The following is a 21,584-nucleotide window of genomic DNA, read 5'->3' as shown; positions in this document are numbered from 1 at the left end:
GTCTATCTGGATTCTAAGTATGATTTAAGATGTGTATAGGTGCCAAGTTGACAAGAAGTAGATTTGTAATGATTACTGTATCAACTTGGTGGATGTTTTTGGATGAGATTAATATTTATTTATTAATTGGGGAACTTTGGGTAAACCAGATTGCCCTCCATGATAAGGGTAGGCCATAACCAACAAGTTGAAGGCCTTAATAGAACAAAATATACTCTTTCAGAGTAAGGGGGAATTCTCTAGCGATGACTTTAGACTTTATCTGAACCATTGGCTCTCCTTGGTCTCCAGCCAGCGGAACTACAATGCAAATTTTAGACTTCTCTGCCTCCATACTATCATGAGAAAATTCCTAATAATAATCTTTCTATATGTACATACACATCATATTATTCTATTTCTCTTGAGAACCCTAATACATTATTTTTCCAAAAGGTATAAGGCTAAAATAATTTTTCACTAAAAATTTTAGTGTAAAAAATCATGTAACAGGGGGTGGGAAGAATAGAAATTCATTGGATCAGACAATGGGGAATGAAGGGAAAGGAGGGGAGATGAGAATAAAAAAGACATGAATGAACTGGACATAACTTCCCTATGTTCATATATGAATACATGACCAGTGAAACTTCACATAATGTTCAACCACAAGAATGGGATCCTAATTAGAATAAGTTATACTCTCTATATATATGTCTAAATACTCTATTGTCATGCATATCAAAAGAACAAGTGAAAAAAAGAAAAAACAAATCATGTAACGTACTTTGCATTCTTCCATCCAAACTTGAATGCATCACATGCTAGAAATGATACACAACACAGAAGACAGAAATGATTGACCCAAGTGCAAAATGACATTCACAATATGAACATGTAGCATGGACCTACCATGTGACAATATGTAATAGTTTTGTTGTTATGGAAACAATTTAACAACAAAGCTATTAGAGAAGCCACACAAAGGTGATGTCAAGTCTTATAAAATCCCAGGTATGGGTGATTAAAGATGGCTACAAATTCTTTACCCTTTTCCCATTAAGAAGCGAAGTGCAATTTACTTCCTCTTACATCTGAGCTGATCTTAGTGACTTGTTTAGCCAATTATCACGTGGCAGAAGTGACATTCTAGAAGTTTCAAGATGAGGTCATAAAGCTTGCAGCATATGCCTGGGATTCTTAGAACATTCTCTGGCAGCCCAGAGCTTCCACATAAGTCTATTATTCCAGGACACAAGTCTATTACTTGAGGTCCTGGGTAGGCATTCTGGTTGCCAGTCCCAGCAGAGGACAGCCTTCCCTCATCCCTATTGAGGTGACAGCATAAATGACTCTTTAAGACTCCAGACCAGTCCAGTTGAATTCTACCTGATGACCTCTGTTAACACCAACAGATTATCTGGCTGAGCCATACTCTAATTCCTGACTACAAAATCATGAGGTTTAAGAAAAAGTTTGTTTTAAGCTAAATTCTCAGGTAGCTTGTTAAGCTGCGATACAATTCTGCCTACGTTGTACTTTCTACTTGCTCTGATCTTTTCTCTAGTTCCCAAATTTTAATCCTAACTTGAAGCCTTCCTGATTTCCCAGCATTAGGATACTTTTACCTAATAATGTGTAATCAGAATGATAGTGTTTCATTTGTTTGAAACTGTTCCAATTTGTGTCTATTTGTACATGTTTATTTATTTTTGGATGCTGGGGATTTCACACAGTAGTTGTGTTCAACTACTGAAGTCCGCCCCACAGAAGTGATTTTGTTTTTTATATTTGTCAGTGCTAGTGATCAAACTTAGGGTCTTACAATGTTAGGCTCTACTGATAGTAGCTTTACCACGGAGCTATACCTCAGACCCAAAAGTGTTTCATCTTAGTCAATAAACCATATGGTCATTCTGTCCTTAATTGTCCTACTATTTGAAATTGCACAGAAATGTTTTCTCTCTCAACTATATATAAGGTTACTTCAAAGCAAGGATCATGTTTTTTTCTTCAGTAAATATCCAAGCCCATACAATGTGCTACACATACAACATACTTACCTAGAATTATTCCCCAGTGGTTTGGGTAACAGGCTATTAGGCCACAATACCTCAAGGACTGGGTCAATTTAATGAGAATGTGGGCTAGAACTTGAGTAGTTATTTTCATCTTGTTTTACTATGGAACGAGTACACAGGCAGAACAAAGGATTCATATAGGATTAAGAAGTCATGATGTGCCGGGCGCGGTGGAACATGCCTGTAATCCCAGCGGCTCAGGAGGCTGAAGCAGGAGGATCACGAGTTTAAAGCCAGCTTCAGCAAAAAGCAAGGTGCTAAGCAATGCAGTGAGATCCTGTCTCTAAATAAAACACAAAATAGGGTTGGGGATGTGGCTCAGTGGTCGAGTACCCAAGTTCAATCCCTGGTATCCTCCCCACCACACCTGCAAAAAACACATGATGTTAGGGCTGGAAGTGTAGCTCAGTGGTACATCACATGCTATGCATGAGCAAAAATCCCCAGCACCAAAAAACAAAATAAAAAATGCATGATATTAGAATGGATGTGACTTCTGGGAACTTCCCTTTTCCTGGCAGAGGCACACTTCAAGTCTGAGACCTGTGCAGAGTGAGAAACCCAGCAGGACAGCAGAGCCCAGAAACTTGGTCCACTATCTTAGGTTGGTAGGAAAAGGAAGGGACCCAGGCAATGTCTAGGGTTTGCAATCCTATTTTCTTGCTATACCACAAACACATAACTTAGTTACTAATGCAATACTTTTCTTTCATTGATATTGGGTCTACTTAAGAAATGAGTGCAGCTACTGGCCAGGATCACTCAGACATTTACAAAAAGCTTAATGAAAAAATCCAGCAGCACTGTATGAAAACCACAGGAAAATATAACTAGCTTATGAAGACAACGGAAATAAAGTGCTAAAAACCTAATCACTTAGGTTATATTTCTAGATCAATCATTAATCTGCTGAAGATTTCTTTTATACATCTTATATTTATCTATTTGTACCAAGAATTAAATCCAGTAGTGCTATACCGATGAGGTATAATTTTTAGTCCTTTTAATAAATAAATTAATTCATTTGGTATCAGATTGAACCCAGAGGTGCTTAACCACTGAGCAATATCCCTTTTTAATTTTTTGAGACACAATCTTGCTAAGTTGCCCTGGCTGACCTTGAGCTTGTGATCCTCCTGCTTCAGTCTCTCAAGCAACTGGGATATAGGTGTGTGCCACCATACCTGACTTCTCTGGTATTTATTTTCAAAAGACATCTCTTTTCTTCCTCATATGTTTTAGCATCTTTCAATGTAAAATATTCTTAAGAAAACAAACCAATGTTGATTAAGTTGATAAATTTTATAAGAAGAAAATGCTATGATTTTCAAATTTTGGAAACAATTGTTAGAAAAAATAAAATGACAAGAACATATACAAATGTTGAAATTATTCATTGAGCTATGAATTCTTAGCAGAGGAAGGGACTTTTGAAGTACCTGAATCCACCTACTTCTAGACTGCCTCTCACATATTTAACCAGCCTCTTCGAATCCTTCCCAAGTTTGATGCACTTCATCTCAAAAAAAAAAAAGAACAAAAACCACTTTAAGTCACTTAAAAGAATAAAAATAGGGAATTAGAGAACAGTCACATCCTTGAAGCAGCTTTCCAATATGCAGAACACAGTACTGGCTTCAAAAAAATATAGATTCTGTGCATGTGCATCACTTAAATATGTAGAGCTGCCATCCTTTATAAAATTGGGAAGCTATATTCATTCAAGTACATTAACTTCATTATATTTCACATAGTTTTATACTTGGGATGAGGCTGGAAAAAATATTAGCACAGAGCTGTTAATAAAAAATTTAAAGACATTATTGTGAGATAGGATCAAATGAAAAAAAGCAATCCTGGATTAACACATTTCTGATTACATAAATAATTTCCATTCTTTACTGAAAATTTCCACTATCAGAAGATCCTGATTAAAGAAATATAAAACTGGAACAGGAAGTAAATGTGATTGTTTGGTTCATATCAGAAAGTTCACTGGCCCAACTGCCAGTCACAGAAGTCTCTGGATCCTCAACGGAGTGTGACCAGTTCTTCTGAAGAGGTAGGGTGAATGGCAACCGTGTTGTCAAAGTCAGCCTTAGTTGCTCCCATTTTCACTGCAACAGCAAAGCCCTGCAGCATTTCATCACACCCAATTCCCTGCATATGGATCCCAACCACCTGAGGAAAGAAGAAATTATGAAGAGAAATCTCTTATTTGGTGCACAATGAGAGAAATGTGATATTAAAAACCCTACAGGCTGGTGTATAGTGCAGTGTAGAGTGCTTGCTTAACATGCATGAAACTCTGGGTTCTAGCCTCAGCATGACAAAAACTAAAATGAAACAAAAAAAACCTAAAAAAACAGAATATTTTTAATCCTACTTTGGCATAACAATGTGACCCTGAGTAGGACTGCCTCAATGTCCTCCTCCAGCCCATGTCAAACAGTTCTTCCTCAGGTTCTCTTCACTCTGGACTGGCCAGATTTTCTGATGCCTCATGTACCAACCATGATCTCTTTTGCACAACATGTCCTTCTGTCTGTTCTCCCCTGTATTAAGAGCTAATGATTCAGATAGCTATAGAGGAGTATCTTTCAGACTAAATTAAATTCCATCAAACGAACTCTCGGTGCCAATAGTTAGTTCTCTGTCATGGTTCTATCACAGTCATAGTGTTATATTTTTAGGGGGATTAGAAAATTACAGTTCACCTTTCCCAGCAGACTTTAATCAATACTTAGAGGGGACCCTTTCTGCTTCTGCTCCCCATTTTACCCCCATGGCTGAACACAATGATAGACACTTCTGAGGTGCTCGATCCAAATATGCTGGTTGGCCATGTAAAGGACGTAAAGGGCATTTGGTTCTAATCCCATTTCACTGTGAAGTTTCTCAATATGTTGTCTATCTCCAGCAAACAGTTTTATGATATATTTATCATTCCATTAAAAAGCAAAAATTAGCTGGGTGTGGTGTTACACACCTGTAATCCCAGCAACTCAAGAGGTTGAGGCAGGAGGATCAGAAGTTCAAGGACAGCCTCAGAAACTTAGCAAGACTATCTCAAAATTTTTAAAAAATTGGGGCTGGGGAGATAGCTCAGTTGGTACAGTACTTGCCTTGGAAGCACAAGGCCATGGGTTCAATCCCCAGCACCCCCAAAAAAAAAAAAAAAAATGCTGAAATATGGCTCAGTGATAAAGCATCCTTGGGTTAAATCCCCAATAGAGAGAGAGAGAGAGGCGCACTACACTAAACACTACTAAACTGTACACTTAAAAATGGTTAAGGTTAAGATGTAGGCCAGCTTTACTGGCAAAAAAAAAATGAAGTTCCCTGCTTTAATCCTTATACGAAAGAGTAATTGAAATAACCTGATATTAATTATTTTCCTATTGTTCCATCTCCCTATGTCTGCCTTACAAGGAAAGTAACTTTGAAATGAAAAATCTGGTTTTTGTTCTTTGTTTCTATTTTCTTCAGTCTTTCTTTATCTATAAAACTTCAACTTATGGGAGCACTTATTCTATTTTATGGAATGAAGTAGTGTCTGATTCTTGATTCAAAAATAAAGTCAATTAAGATAGTTTTTTTAAAAAAATTGTTAAGATGGTAAATTGTGTATAAATTTAAAACCAAAAAATCCCAAATCAAATATTGTGTGCATTAAACACAGCAAGGTCTACTGTGATCTAACTGACCTTACACAGAGTCTCTGATGATGGCAGGAACCTCATATTCTGCCTCTCCATATTGCAGCTCTTCATCTTTAGAAGACTGCCAATAATATTCATCAAATCAAATTAATTGAATATTGGCTGGTATGAAGAAATAACTTATGTGACAAGATAAGCAGGGATCCTGCTGACCAGTATCAAGAAATCTTAGGCTACCAAGGAGCCATCAGGACTGAGATAGCAAGTTCTGTTTTGCTGCCACCCAGCTTCCTCCTCTGCTCTGGTTCTCAGCTTCTGTCAGTCCACAGGGATGCTGAATTCTGTAAGCTAGGGACTACACCTGTGGTTTCTGGCTTACACTGAATTAGACAGACTATAATCTTTTTGATAATAGAAGTTGGAAGCAATATCCAAATCTTCATTTAAACCCCCCACTATTGATACCCTGCCTCCAAAGAACAAACAAACAAACAAACAACCCAAACAAAAATACATTCTCATTTCTAACAGTTGTGGGAGGGCATATAGATTAGTAGCAGAGTACTTGCCTGGCATGCCTCAGCCATTGGGTTCAAGCCCCACACAGGGAGTGGGAAAGATCCTCATTCTAAGCAATATTGCTGTTTCACTTTAATATTTAATTAGTAGAAACTGCCCAATAATTCTGGCCTAGGGCCCAAACTAAACCTATTTCTTTAATGACAAAATGAAACTGATTCAAATGCAAATCAAAACCACAATGAGATATCAATTCACACCCACAGGACTGACTATTAATAAAAAAGACAAGACATAGCAATTGTTGGTAAGGGAATGAAGGAAATGAAAACCTGATACATTATGGGATGGTGGGGATGGGGTATGAAATGGTGCAGACACCAAGAACAGTTTAGCAGGTTCTCAAAAAGTTAAATCAAGGCTGGGGTGGTAGCTCAGTGGTAGAGCACTTGCCTATCAGGTGTGAGGCACTGAGTTCAGTTCTCTGCATCACATGTGAAGGGCTCATTGATAATTAAAAATAAATAAAGTTAAATCAAAAGCATAAGTTATCTTAAAAAATGGTTAAATAAATTGCTTTGCAGTTTTATAGTGTTTAAAATTATATTATACCCTAACATTTACCAGTATTTGAGTTTCCTATCTATTCTGGTCTACTAGTCAATGTTGACAAGCTCTTGGTGGTTTTTGTTGTTTTTTTTATTTATTTTTTTATTTTTTGGTGTTGCTGGGGATTGAACCCAGGGCTTTGCATATGATAGGCAAGTACTCTTGCCTAACATGTGCCAAATCCCCAACCCTGATTCTCATTTTTTAAGAGAAGTTGAAAGTTATTTCTAAAGAAAATATTATGAAGGACAGATACATTGTGTGTGTGTGTGTGTGTGTGTGTGTGTGTGTGTGTGTGTGTAATAGATATCTATATAAAATGGGACTGCCTAGTTGAACCCATAGGCTTACCTACTTGGTCCCCCAGTCTCTGCCCCAGACATCCAAACTACCAGGACTCCTGTCAACTTTGCAGAGCATTGTTTAGTTTACTGGATTTTTTCATACCTTTTCCTCTTTGTTGGCACAAACCATTTTCATCACACATTTAGTTTTCCTTGTGGTCACTGCATGATACATTGGGGTAAAGGTGGTTGAATAGATCTTCACATTATCTTTTCCATATTTATTAACAGCCTCATCTATAATGAACATTAAAAAAAGCATCTATCAAAAAAATCTAAATAATTACACTGAGCTATCAAAAAAAAAAAAAAAGAAAAAAGTTGGCCAGAAATACTTAACCTAAGTTAAATCACAAGATGCCTCAAACAATACCAAAATAAAGGGCATTCTACAAAATAAATGCTGGGGGCACCTAAAAAAAAAGAAAGGCTGAAAAATTTTGTTTCTTGATTAAAGGAGACTTTAGAGGTATAAACACTACAGGTAATTCATTATCCTGGACTGAATTCTGGACTTGAGGGGGAAAATGTTCAAATGACATTATATTACATAATTGACAAAATTCGCATAAGGTTTAAAGTTTAGATAATACTGTTATCAATTGAAGTTTTCTCATTTTGAAAACTGTATTGTGTTTCTTAAATACTCTGTGTGTATATAGAGTGAAAAAATTATAAAGCAAAATTATTAAAGATATATAAATGAATCCTTTATACTCTTTTTGCAATTTTTGTTTAAATTTGAAATTAGTTCAAATAAATAAGCTAAAAACCATCAGAAAGATAAACAGGGTAGTGTGGAGAAAAGAAATCATACTTTCAAAATATTGGTAGTTGGGGAACAAATTGGAACTGTTTCTAGAGACTAAACAAAAAGGGAGTGTTAACTTGGGGGCTGAGAATGATTTAGCAGACTGACAAGAGACCACAGAGAATAAAATAAGCTTCAGTTTTAAATACCTACCTTCTGTGAGGCCCACCGTCCCAATAGGGGGATGGCTGAAAACCACAGTGGGGATGTTGTCATAGTCCAATTTGGAATCTTCTTTGCATTCAAAAAGTCTATGGGCAAGTTTCCGGCCAGCAGCTATTGCAACTACAAAGACATTTTAATATCAGTGTTTATCTTAATGTTTATTTTAACAGAGTTGTTTTACTAACCATTTATCTGTGTGGCATAACGTATCGATTATTATTATTATTTTTCTGGCACCAGGTATTGAACTCAGGGGCACTCGACACTGGGCCACATCCACAGCCCTATTTTGTTATTTTATTTAGACAGGGTCTCACGGAGTTGCTTAGTGCCTTGCTTTTGCTGAGGCTGGCTTTCAACTCACCATCCTTTTCCTCAGCCTCCCGAGTCGCTGGGATTACAGGTGTGTGCCACCACACGCGGCAACATATTGATTTTGACAAAATTTTATGCCAATGTTTGTTACAAACCTAGTTCAATATAATGAAAATTTATCAAGCTTTAGTTAACAATTCAAAAAACACTGGCATATGGGAATTCTTTATCTTTTATTATCAAAACAAAAACAGAAAAACAAGTTACACTGGTAAGTTTCCAATTACCTGGCATTTAATCTATTTCATGAGGATATTAGCTTCCTGATACAATATTAGTGGAACCAACTAGTTTAGCACATCTCCAGTTCTATTCATAACCATATTAATTTCACAGTAAGATATTTTAACATAAGAGGTTATTCGTGCCCAGTGAGTTGGTACATACCTGTAAGCACAGCTACTCAGGAGATTGAGGCAGGAGAATCACAAGTTTGAGGCCAGCCTGGGTAACTTAGCAAGACCCTGCTTCATAATAAAATTTTAAAAAGGGCTGGGGAGATAGTTCAGTGATTATTTGTCTGGTGTGCCCAAGGCCCTGGGTTTAGTCCCTAGCACTAAAAAAACAAAAACCCAAAAATTTATTCTCCTTAGCCTGTTTTATTCCTAACAGTCTTAAACAAAAGGCCTGAGTTCAATAAAACCATCAGTTATTAACTTTATTCCTTTTAAATTATTAGTATATTCCCCAAAATAAAATGCCAGAACAATATATAAGAAATTTTCTTCACTTTGACATAATTTTTGTTTAGATTATGCTGTGAAGTTTTTGAAACTTTGCTTGTTATTTTGCTTTTGTTAAGACAACTTCCTGTCAAAGGATACCAGATTACCGTTAGGGGTTTGGGGTATAATACAGTATCACAGAGCTTGCCTAAAATGCGCAAGGACCTAAATTTGATTCCCAACACATTTTTTTTTTTTTTAAAAGGACAACTAAGGGGCTGGAATTGTGGCTTAGTGGTAGGGCACTTGCCTAGCATGTGAGAGGTACTGAGTTCAATTCGCAGCACCACATACAAATAAATAAAGGTTCATCAACAACCAATAAAAATATTTTTTAAAAAAGGTTTAAAAAAAGGGACAATTAAGTCCAAGAGATCTATTGTACAATATGTTGACTATTGTTAATAACAATGTATTATATATTTGAAAATTGTTAGGGGAATAGATTTAAATGTTCTCATCAAAACAAAACAAAAAGATACATGTGAAGTAATATATACCTTACTTAGCTTGACTTAGACATCCACAATGTATAAATACTTCAAATCATGTTATATACCATACATATATGTGTGTATACACACATACACACACACACACACATTTTTAAATTAATTAAAAAATAAATTAGGGCCAGCATGGTGGCACATGCCTATAATCCCAGGGATGTGGGAGGCTAAGGCAGGAGGATTGCAAATTTGAGGCTAGCCTCAGTAATTTAGCCATTAGCAAATTAGCAAGACCCTTCTTAAAATAAAAAGGGCTGTGGATGTGACTCAGTGGATAAGCACCCTGGGTTCAATCTCTAGTACCAAAAATAAATAGCTGGGTGCAGTGGCACATACCTGTAATCCCAGTGGCTTAGTAGGCTGAGGCAGGAGGATCGTAAGTTCAAAGCCAGCCTCAGCAAAAGTGAGGCACTGAGCAACTCAGTTGAAATACAATGAAAGCTAAATGAAATACAAAATAGGGCTGGGGATATGGTTCCGTGGTTGAGTGGCCCTGAGTTCAATCCCTGGTACCAAAATAAACAAATAAATAAGGAGCCAGGCACTGTGACACACACGTAATCCTAGCAATCCCAGTTATATGGAAGGCTAAGATAGAAGGATCACAAATGCCTGGGCAACTTAGTGAGACCCTGCCTTAAAACAAAAACAAAAACAAAAAACTCACCACCAACAACACAAAACAAAATTAAAAATAAATAAGCTAAGGGGAAAAAAGAACTTCCTGAAGTGGCTAAAAGGATTAGGGTATGGGACAGGATAGGTTTCCATCCTGAAGCAAGACCTCCAGGACATTTTAGAAAATCTGATGACGTCCTACAGAAAGATGGACCAAAAGCTGAAGGAATGACATCACTACTAGATAAAGGTGAGACAGAGCTTGGAATATGATCCTTAACTCAGATCATGCATTGAGGTACTGGATGGGGGAGGGAAGGAGAATCAGTACAGACCAAGTATTTATACAAGAACGATAAATCTAAATGATTTCTTCCAAAAGCCATTTCCACTGTCACAACACAAAACTGAGACTCAAAGAGTTCTTCAGAGGGTGACCACATAATTCACACAAAAACTTTGGTCATTGCTAAGCATTTCCTCAAAATCTTTTAAGGAAAATTGAATATGGTACAGAAAATGTCAGACCTCCAACCAACATCCATATCAATACATTTCTATCATTTTGATGATATGAAGACACTTTGCTGAAGTGGATTTGATTGTGAAAAGCTGAACAATTTTATGTAGCACACAGGGGAAGCAGCATTACCTGGAGTAAGAAGAGCTTTCCCACACACGTCCCCGACAGCGTAGACACCTTTGACATTGGTATTCTGGAATTCATCTACTATAATATGACCTTTCTCATCAGTTTGAATCCCCTAAAATTATGAAGGACAGCACATGAATACTGGTTTATCTACTGAATATGACAGAGCCAAGTTCTACATTTGCCTCAGTACGCCCCATACCCCTTCACCTGAGCATCCAGGAACAACATGAAAAATGTGTGAAGTTGGCAAGTTTTGTATCTTTAAATATTTTGTCTGGTTTTAAGGTGTTTGACACTGCAACCTGCAATTCAACCGGTAAGGGAAACAAGCAAAGGAGTCACTCGGCTGTCAGATGTACTACCTGCTGTACCTGCGGGGCCCATCTAAGTGTTTTTCAACTTTGCCCACCAACATACTCCTCCTGAAGCAGGCTAGCGCACCCCATACAGGGACACAGCCTGAAGCAGTCACCAAAAGCACATTTCTTTTCAGTTTACTATTTAATTTTTAAAGTTTTAAGCAAACTTCACATTCTACAATAAAACATACTGATATTTCCCATAATCAATTTTCCTTCTCTTCTGAGACATATTTTTGCTCTAAGACGTGTTGTGCTTATCTTATGTCTTTGCAGAGAAGACACACTCCAGTGCGAGTAACAGATGTACAGCAAAAGAAAAAGCATAATGGATTTTACAGGGCAGCATGGTGGTTAAGAGTGTACTCTTCAGGGACAGGTTCAGTGGAACATGCTTATAATCCCAGACACTGAGAAACTGAGGCAGGAGGATCACAAGCTCAGGACCAGCCTCGGAAACCTGGTGAGATCCTGTCTCAAAAACTAAAGAGTTGGGGTATAACCTAGTGGTAAAGCATGTGCTTAGCATGCACAAAACTCTGAAGTCAATCCCCAGCACCACCAAAAAGAAAAAAAAAAAAAAAAAAAAAAGGGTAAAACCTTTGGAGTCAGAGTCAGGTAACCTGGAGTTCAAATCCCAGCTCTGTCACTTATTAACTATAACACTTAGTATAATTGTCTATTTATCAACAAATATCTGAGTTTCTACTGCAAATGAGGTATTAACCTAGTCACTGAAAATACAATGGAGAGGTTGCTTTCTCACTCCATAATTTCCATCATTGTGAGTTATCTATTATTCCTGTTTCCTCATCCTTACCCTGCCAACAGTTATTGGCAAGATTAAACTTGACTAGTAACATCTTTCAAAGATCTAGCAAACAGTAGTTATTCAATTTGCATTATACATCTATATCTTAACATTGCAATGAAACTGAACATTTTTCACGACTCATTCTTCAAAAATTCAGCAAATTTAATTGAACATTGAACCTACTAATGCCCACGCTGTACAAAGGCAAAATTGCTCTTGAAGGGTGGAAGAGCTGGATTATTTTTGTTAATATGAAAACAGACAACTACTTTGACTAAATTTCATAGAACAGCAAGATTAAAAACAAGCCTAATATCTCCCTGGGGATTTTATTCTTTAAAATATTGAGGAATATGGTAAGTAGATGATGATAAATAATGAGGAAGGTGGTGGGGGGCAGAGAAGAATGAAGGAACTTTGGATGGTGTAGAAGAAAATGGGGTGGGAGGGGGTAGGGGACAGAAAGATAGAATGAAACAGTATTACCCTATATATACGTATGATTACATGAATGGTGTGAATCTACATTGTGTACAACCATAGAAATGAAAAGTTGTACCCATTTGTGTACAATGAATCAAAAAGCAGTCTGTAAAAATAAAAAAAAATTTTTAATTAAAAAAAATTCAAGAATAGGGAGTCAGGTGTGGTGGAGCATGCCTGTAATCCCAGCAACTCGGGAGACTGAGGCAGGAGGATTACGAGTTCAAACCCAGTCTCGGAAACTTAGTCCATAAGCAACTCAGTGAGACCATGTCTCTAATAAAATATAAAAAAAAAGAGCTGGGGATATGGCTCAGTGGTTAAGTACCCCTGGGTTCAATTCCTGGTACAAAAAAAAAAAAAAAAAGGAAGAAAAATAAGCTGGGCTTGGTGGTGCAAGCCTGTAATCACAGCATATTGGGAGGCTAAGGCTCTAAGCAGCTCAGCAAGATTGTCTCTAAATAAAGTATTTTAAAAGGGCTGAGGGGATAGGGTTGTGGCTCAGTGGTAATACACTTCACTTGCCTTAGCATGTGTGAGGCACTGGGTTCAATTCTCAGCACCATGTAAAAAAATAAAGATATTGTGTCCATCTACAACTGGAAAAAAAAAAAAAAGAAGAAGAAAAAAAGAAAGTGGGGGTCTGGGGCCGGGCACCTATAATCCCAGCAGCTCAGGAGGTGGAGGCAGGAGGAATGTGCCTCGGTGGTTGAGTGCCCCTGAGTTCAATCCCCAGTACCAAAAAATAAATAAACAAAATAAAAAGGGCTGGGGATGTGTCTCAGTGGTTAAGTGCTCCTGGGTTCAATTCAGGTACCAAAAAATAAATAAAATAAAATATTGAAAAATAAGTGGTAGTGTGTGCTGAACATATGCAAACCCCTGGATTCAATCCACAGCACCAAAAAATGATGATGATGATGAGGAGGAGGATGATGAAGAAGATGAAGAAGAAATAACCTTTTACAGAGATGAAAAAGAAATTCACATTGTAACAGAAATTAATATTAGATATGTAAGTAAAAATATTACACACTGCTCCAGAGGCTCCATCAACTCTATAAACCTCCAACATAAAATATTCTATTATTGCAATAGAATAGGATAGCCCATTACAAAAACATCATAACTGTCAAACAACATATAAGCCAGGAGCTAAGCTAATTATTTTGCATGCATTTTCTCATTTACTGTTCTCTATAACACAATGAGACAAAGTACTGTTTTTATTTCCCTTTTCTACGTGAAACAATTGTAACAAAACTTAAACTGCTTGCTCAAGGCCATGCAACTGATAAATGACAGAAGTCTGGTTCAAATTTGGGTCAAACTCTGAAAACTACACTCCAAATCACTATGTTAGACATATTAGACTTTACTTCAAAATTAGAGAACAAAGAATGTTTTCTCTGTGTGACGCACTGGTAAAGACCACAGAGAGAGAGTTTCACACGTCTCCTCTGCTGAGTAATACAATGTTCAGAATGCAATATACACTCAGCTATCTGGAATTAGGTACTGGGGACAATCTAGGATCAGTATAGGACTTTAAATATTCACAAAGCAAAAAGGAAGTCTGCAAGAATGAAGCCAGTCAGGAAACTACTGGACCATCTAGATTAGAATCCCTCTAATCTAATCAGGGACTGATCCAGAGTGATGGCATGGCACTAGAAAGGGAAAATATATCAAAGGAAAAGCCATAGCATTTAATGACAAACTGAATATATGAAATAAAAAGAATCCAATGGATCCCACCTCAAGTTTTGGATGAGTGAGAAAAGAGCAGATTCCAAACTGCTTGGGGCAGACTAAGTCAGCTTACCAGATTACTTAAATTCAGGCCCCTGGAATTTGGGTCCCGCCCAATGGCCCAGAGCAGACAGTCAACATCTGGAATGGTGGTCAAGGTGCACCTGCTACCAGGAACTTCAGTAATCATGGAGACTTCAAGGCCTGATGAAGTCCTTTTAACTTCTTTGACCTATTAGCAAATAAAATGTTAAATGTGAGTAGCAAGGCAAGGGGAGAAGTTGGGAGGAAAGCAAATAAAGAGGAAACTAGTATTTTTTAAAACTTTTTTTTTTAGTTGCAGATGAACACAATACATTTATTTTATTTATTTATATGTGGTGCTGAGGATTGAACCCAGTGCCTCACAAGTGACAGGCAAGCGTTCTACCAGTGAGCCACAACCCTAGTCCCTAGAATTGTTAACATTAAAAAAAAAAAAATCGGGCTGGGGTTGTGGCTCAGTGGCAGAGCACTTGCCTAGCAGGTGTGAGGCCCAGGGTTCGATTCTCAGCACCACATATACATAAATAAAATAGATGTCCATAGACAACTAAAAAAAAAAAAAAAAAAAAAAAAAAAAAAAAAAAATCCCACCTGACACCTACAGCTGACAGACAATTTACTTTTAGCCAAAGGCCACCAGCATCAGAACTTCCCGGAGTGAGGCCTGTTACCCATGTTGCCCCAAACATCCCAGTCAATGACTGGAAGTATCAGCTAATGTCATCATCATAATGTTTTGGCTTAAAAATAAATTATTAGGTGCACTTCTTCAAAACTGTGATAATATTTTAAGTCATAAATCTAAGCACAGTGGCTTGAAAGTAAGGATGTAGCAGCATCACCAGGAAAGTTTTCCAAACTGAATGGTCAATGCTTCTTCCTGGACATTCTTAATCAGAATGGGAGAGAGGAATAGAATCTACTCGGGAGAGCTTAACTTATATACAGACACCCCTCCATTCCTGCAGGGGACTGGTTCCAGGAATCTTCACAGGTTTTAAAACCTGTGAATGTTCAAGTCTTTTATATAAAATGGCATAGTAGGGGCTGGGGCTGTAGCTCAGTGGCAGAGCACTTGCCTAGCATGTGTGAGGCACTGGGTTCCATCCTTAGCACTGCATAAAAAAAAAAAAAAAAAAAAAGAATCAACATATAAAATAAAAACATGCTGTCTATCTACAATTGCAAAAAAAAAAAAAAAAAAAAAGAAAATGGCACAATAATTGCATATGACCTAGATACCTCCTCCTGTGTACTTTAAATCAACTTCAGATTACTTAAAATTAAAAATACAATATAAATAGAAGTTAGACTGTATTATTTAGAGAAAATGTCTATTCGTTTAGTATAGATGCCACTTCTTTCCCCCAAATATTTTTGATCGACAGGTGGTTGAATCTGCAGATGCAGAACCCATTGATACAGAGGGCTGACTATACAACTAGTTCAGCATGTTTTCATTTATTATTTTAATAGAGTTGATGTTAAAAGAGTGAAGTTGTGGGGGAAGAAAAATATTTTTACAAGATTTAGTCTCCAGGAAAATAGGGCTGAAATTCAAGTGATTCCCTGAGGAGTAATGTACTTTGTAATTCTGTCTACAAAATCCAAAAAGTGGGGGGTGGGGTATCATATAGCTCAGTTGATAGAGTGCTTGCCTAGCATGCATAAGACCCTGGGTTCAATCCCCAGCACCACCAAAAAAAACCCAAAAAAAAAAAAAAAAAAAATTCCAAAAAGTGAGGCTTTAAAAATAGATTCCAGTTGGGCACGGTGCCACATGCCTGTAATTCCAGCAGCTTGGGAGCTGAGGCAAAAGTATTGAGAGTTCAAAGCCAGCCTCAGCAACTTAGCAAGGCTTAGCAACTCAGCAAGACCCTGTCTCTAAATAAAATATTAAAAAAGGGCTGGGGATGTTGCTCAGTGAGTGGTTAAGTACCCCTGGGTTCAATCCGTAGTACCAAAAAAAGGATTCCACAATCTACTGTCATGTATAACTTAAAAAAAAAAAAAAAAAAAAAAAAGACTTCAAGCAGCACAAATCAAAAAATTATTAAAGTAAACCATAAAGTACTTGTATTAAAGTAGGTTCCACTTTAGTTTCCACTACGATGCAAAAGAAAACAATTCCTGTGCTTTCTATCTTTATGGTGCTCCAAACTGAATTGGAGAATACACCTGTAGGATGAACAAGATATGCTAGGTTCTTGTCTAGCATGTGCAAGGCCCTGGTTTTGATTCCCAGCACTGAAAATAAAAATCCCATACTATTTCCTGGAAAACAAATGTAAATATAAAAAAAGTGAATATAAAAAATAAGGATATGCAAAAAGGCATATGGGCACAAACATCAAAGCTGCTGCTAGGTTTCTAATCTTTTACAGCCCACCTTTGTTAACCCACTAATGTGAAATGCTGTTTTCTTTTTTTTGCAGTGCTAGGGATCGAACCCAGGGCCTTGTGCTTGCAAGATAAGCACTCTACCAACTGAGCTATCTCCCCAGCCCAAATGCTGTTTTCTTAAAATAAATAAATAAATAAATAATAATAATAATAATAATAATTGGCAGTACTCTAGGGAGTAGAATAAACTTACTGAGGAGTTTGTGTTTATAAAATTGAGGCCTTCGGTGTAGCTCAGTATTAAGAGTACATGATTTGGGTAAGGCCCTGGGTTCAATGCCCTCAGCACTGCAAAAGAAGCGTAACAATCCAGAAACAAAATCCAAAACCTAATTGGGTGAGGTCAAAAGCAAAAAGTGTGATTCACCAGCAACAGATGACAAGGGGCTGAGAGAGGGCCTTGGGCACACATACCTGCGAGAACTTTAGGACCTCCACTCCAGCATTCTCCAGCTCTTCAGTGCAGTTGGAACTGATTAGTGAATCAAAATTTCTAAGTACCTGTGTACAGATGTAGGCAACAGAGGGATGGGGTTTGGGGAGAAAAAAAAACTTGATTAAAGACATGCTATAAATTCAGGAGGGAAATTTCGGTACTGTATTATCCTCCCTAACTCCTTCTTCATTCATAGTCATGTTGAAAGCAGGGATATTTCTGGTTTTTGTTTTGGTACTGGGAACTGAATCAGGGGGCACTTTAGCACTAAGCTAAAGTTCTTTTTATAAGCTCAGTTCTTTTTTATTTTTTGAGACAGGGTCTCACACTAAGTTGTGCAGGTTAGCCTCAAACTTGAAATCCTTCCTCAGACTCCCAAGTCACTGGGATCGCAGGTGCAAGCCATCCTGAGAGATGGAAGTGAAGTTTTAATAAATCCTCTTTTCCTACAAGTGTCTGCATTATATTTAACTCCTGTTTTATGTAAAAATAAAATGGACAGTCAGCTGGGCATGACGATATGTGCCTATAATCCCAATTACTCAGGAGGCTGAGGCCAGAGGACCACAAGTTCCAAGGCCAGGCTCTGAAACTTAGCAAACCCCTTTTTAAAAAATAAAAAAATAAAAAGGGCTGGAGATGTTGCTCAGTGCTTGCCAACTTTCCAGATGTAACAATATACTGATAAGACTGTAGCAATTTACTTATTTATAAAATGCTCTGCCTTTCCTCTTCCTTCCAATTTACTGGATATATTCCAATCATGCAAAATCATGTTTATGAAATTTTTCAAATTTCAAAAACAAAGAGAAAGTTCTGGGAGTACACACTGACTAGGATTGTCAGCAACCCCTTGGTTCCTTCATTTGTTCAAGTTAAGAAGTAGAACCATAGCATTTGAGTGGTTGGGGGTCTGATAAATTTGTCCCTGCAGAATCAGGCCCTAAAAGCACTAAAAAGATTTCTTCAAGATGCATGTTTGTTAGGGGTGGCTAGCAAAGGGATCAGTTCTTAGACCAACACTCTTGTTATGTCCCACACCAGGTCTCTGAAAGCCTAATATGCTACCTAACAATGGTGTTAATGAATAACCAGCTGGGCATAGTGGTACACGCCTGTAATCCCAATGGCTGGGGAGGCTGAGGCAGGAGGATCATGAGTTAAGGTCAGCCTCAGCAATTCAGTGAGGCCCTAAGCAACTAAATAAAATATATAAAGGGGCTGGGGATGACGCTCAGAGATTAAGCACCCCTGGGTTCAATCTCTGGCACCAAATAAATAAATAATAATGGATAAACCAACCAAGCATAGAAAGCAATGCTTGACCAAGCCAAACGGCAGAGATTCAGGCCACATCAAAGCAGAAAGAATACTACCTGGGGCTTTCTGAAACCTCAAGTAATCCCTAATTTTGCTATCAATCAGCAGTCAGGAAACTTCTCTCTTAACTTTAGTTTCTTTATAAAATGAAATTCAAGTGGATGTACCTTGTGGATAACCTAAAGCAAAGAATTTAGGGAACAAAATGCTAAATTTCCAATACTACCTTTTCATGTGAAATGGATTTCCAGAATTATTAACCTGACAGTCTGTTTAATTCAACAAATGTTTATATTTAAGCCTGCCTATCTTCTTCTTAGGGTATGTGATAATTATCTATCACTGCATGATGAAAATACCAGCTGTTTGGTCAACCCAGAACTACCATCATCAACTAGCAACTGGCAAGAAACATAAGACCAAAGTCAAATAACTTGCAGGCAGGCCCTTGTGGAAGAGACTGATCAATGTGACCGCCACCTGCTTTGCATTCAAGTATTTAATGGCAACATAAGAAAAAATTCTTCCTCTTAAAAAAAAAAAAAAAAAAAAAAAAAAAAAAAAAAAAAAAAAAACAAACAAAAAACCAAAAAAAAACAAAACCATCAAGGAAAGGAAAGGAAAAGGCTAAGACTTACCTTACCATGCCGTATCATTAATGATGTCTTAGAGCCCAGGGCTGAGAGGATCCCAGCTATTTCCACAGCAATGTAACCAGCACCCACAATGACACTGCGGCTAAAATGAGAGCAGACTGTTAATGTTTTATAATTAACTCACTTTGGAATAATTTTAGATTTACAGACAAATCTTAATGATACTATGACATTTCTTTTATGCTATTTGCTCAGTTTTCCCTAAAGTTAATGTTCTGTATAACCATGGTACATTTGTCAACATTAAGAAATTGACATTAGTGTATTACTATTGAATAAATCCCCGATTTCAGAGTTAATCAGATTTTCTATTAATTTCCTTTATCTGTCCTGGGACCCAATCTCCTTTTTCTGTTCCAGATGGCATACTGTAATTTTAAGTAGAAAATCCCTTTGTAGAAGGGAAATACATACCTTACTATTTTCTTTTTTCTTTAAGTTCCTTACCTTCATTTCTTCTGAGAGAACACAAAAACCTTTTAAAGTACAGATAGTTTCTTTTCTTTTCTTTTTTTTTAAGAAAAAGGAAAAAGGGTCTGGGGTTGTGCTCAGTGTAAGAGCATGTGTGAGGCACCAGGTTTGATTCTCAGCACTGCACATAAACAAATAAAAGTGAATGTCCATCAACAACTAAAAAAAAACTTTAAAAAAAGAAAAAGGAAAAGGAAAAAGATGTTTTATTGCTTTGCTAGCAAAGGAGAAACACAGGGGACTCCTGTCCCAGAGGCTGTGATTCTGCCCATCAGAAGGAACAGGGGGCTTTTAAAGAGGTAATTCAAAGGCTGCATTCTGCTTGTTCTCTGTTGGGAGTTGTAATTCTCTTATTAATTGGGAGACAGTTATTTCTGAGATCTTCTAGTAACACCCCCAAAGTCTGGATTACTTCATTTCTATGGTGGGTATGTACTCTAGAGATGATTTCTTCTGTGTCTAAAACTAATAGCAATATTCTTAGCACTATGACTCTTCTGTATTGGGTGATTCTCCTTGATCATGACTCAGTTTTATCAATCCTTGCACTACAGTCAAAGGCCAATTTAAGCAAGCTTCTTTAACTTCTGGGATAATTCTGCAGTCAAACTAAACTTCCTGAATAAATTTTGGTTTAAAACAATCTTTAGCCCTGGTAAAAGCTTGAATGAAGGTCTAAACCAACAACGAAGAAGCTCTGATCCTGGACTTAGCTCTAGGTTTACTTTCATGCTGCAGTCTACAGAATAAGAGCTCTAGGTGGTTATCCCCTTTGGGGCTGGTGCCCTCTAAAGCTTCATAAAACCTCTTCCAAGGTTGCAATGCAAGGTTGTAATAAGTTCTCAGGGAGAACAAAAGAAACCTTCCTCCAATACCTCTCTTAGGCAAAGTACTCACACGGTAAGTCCCAACCTTTGCAGGGCTTACAATCTGGATGGAAGAAGTAGTAAAAAACCAAATGGCTACAAGAAATAATGACTGTCTTTTTTTCATTATTTTTATTTGTAGATGGACACAATACCCTTATTTATTTTTATGTGGTGCTGAGGATGGAGCCCAGTGCCTCATGCATGGCTAGGCGAGCTCTCTACCACTGAGTTACAACCCCAGCCCAGTAATGATCCTCTTATCCTACAATCTAGTGTATGAAAAAAAAAAAAACCTCTGTATGGTTCAAACCTACAAAATAGGGTTCTTTCGTCTCCACCATTTGTTATGATATGCTGACATCTTTCCTTTCTATTGTTCTTTCTTCCTATTGCTCTCCTTTCTTCTACCCACCTTCTCTTTTATCCCCAGACATGTATCATTGAATCTTATGCCGTTCTAGGTATCACACTAGACAGGATGGGTAACAATCCCTGCTCTTGAGGAATTTTGAAGGGGAGAATCGTGCTCTGTAGTTGGTCAAGGATCACATCCAGTCAGTTCTTGCAGGCAGAGAGCTCAGAAAATGTTGCAGATTCCTGAAACACGAATAGCTCTTGCAAGGATCCCAGAAGCAGTCCGGCCAGAGGAGACATGCAAGGAATAGACATGTACTGGGTACAGTATCACTTGCCTATAATTCCAGGAGGTTGAGGCAGAAGGCTTGCAAATTTGAGGACAGCCTCAGTAATTTAGTGAGACCCTTCCTTACAATAATAGAAACAGCTGGGGATGTAGCTCAGTGGTAGAGTATCACTGGGTTCAAACCCCAGTTTTAAAAAAAAAAAAAAAAAAAAAAAAAAAAAAAAAAAGGTAAAGAAAGGGAAGAAAAACAGGCACGAAAAAAACATGGCTTCTTCAGAGAC

The 21,584-nt window shown here is 37.5% G+C and overlaps 1 protein-coding gene across 1 annotated transcript in view; it reads right to left on the bottom strand.

Annotated features, from left to right (window-relative positions):
- Positions 1 to 635: 635 nt before the first annotated feature.
- Positions 636 to 21,584, bottom strand: part of Gsr (glutathione-disulfide reductase) — a 47,684-nt gene continuing 26,735 nt past the window's right edge. Inside the window, exons 7-13 of the mRNA XM_047549244.1 lie at positions 19,303 to 19,402; positions 17,323 to 17,409; positions 14,534 to 14,692; positions 11,050 to 11,161; positions 8,159 to 8,290; positions 7,298 to 7,431; positions 636 to 4,241 (exon numbers count right to left, since the gene is read on the bottom strand). Of these exons, the coding sequence (XP_047405200.1) occupies positions 4,092 to 4,241; positions 7,298 to 7,431; positions 8,159 to 8,290; positions 11,050 to 11,161; positions 14,534 to 14,692; positions 17,323 to 17,409; positions 19,303 to 19,402 (874 nt within the window). The 3' untranslated portion in view covers positions 636 to 4,091. The remainder of the gene's footprint in view (positions 4,242 to 7,297; positions 7,432 to 8,158; positions 8,291 to 11,049; positions 11,162 to 14,533; positions 14,693 to 17,322; positions 17,410 to 19,302; positions 19,403 to 21,584) is intronic.

The sequence above is a fragment of the Sciurus carolinensis genome, chromosome 4, assembly GCF_902686445.1.
Source record: "Sciurus carolinensis chromosome 4, mSciCar1.2, whole genome shotgun sequence".
Classification (NCBI taxonomy): Eukaryota; Metazoa; Chordata; class Mammalia; order Rodentia; family Sciuridae; genus Sciurus; species Sciurus carolinensis.
The sequence above is the reverse complement of the archived record's forward strand: the minus strand, read 5'-3'. Positions and strand labels throughout refer to the sequence as shown.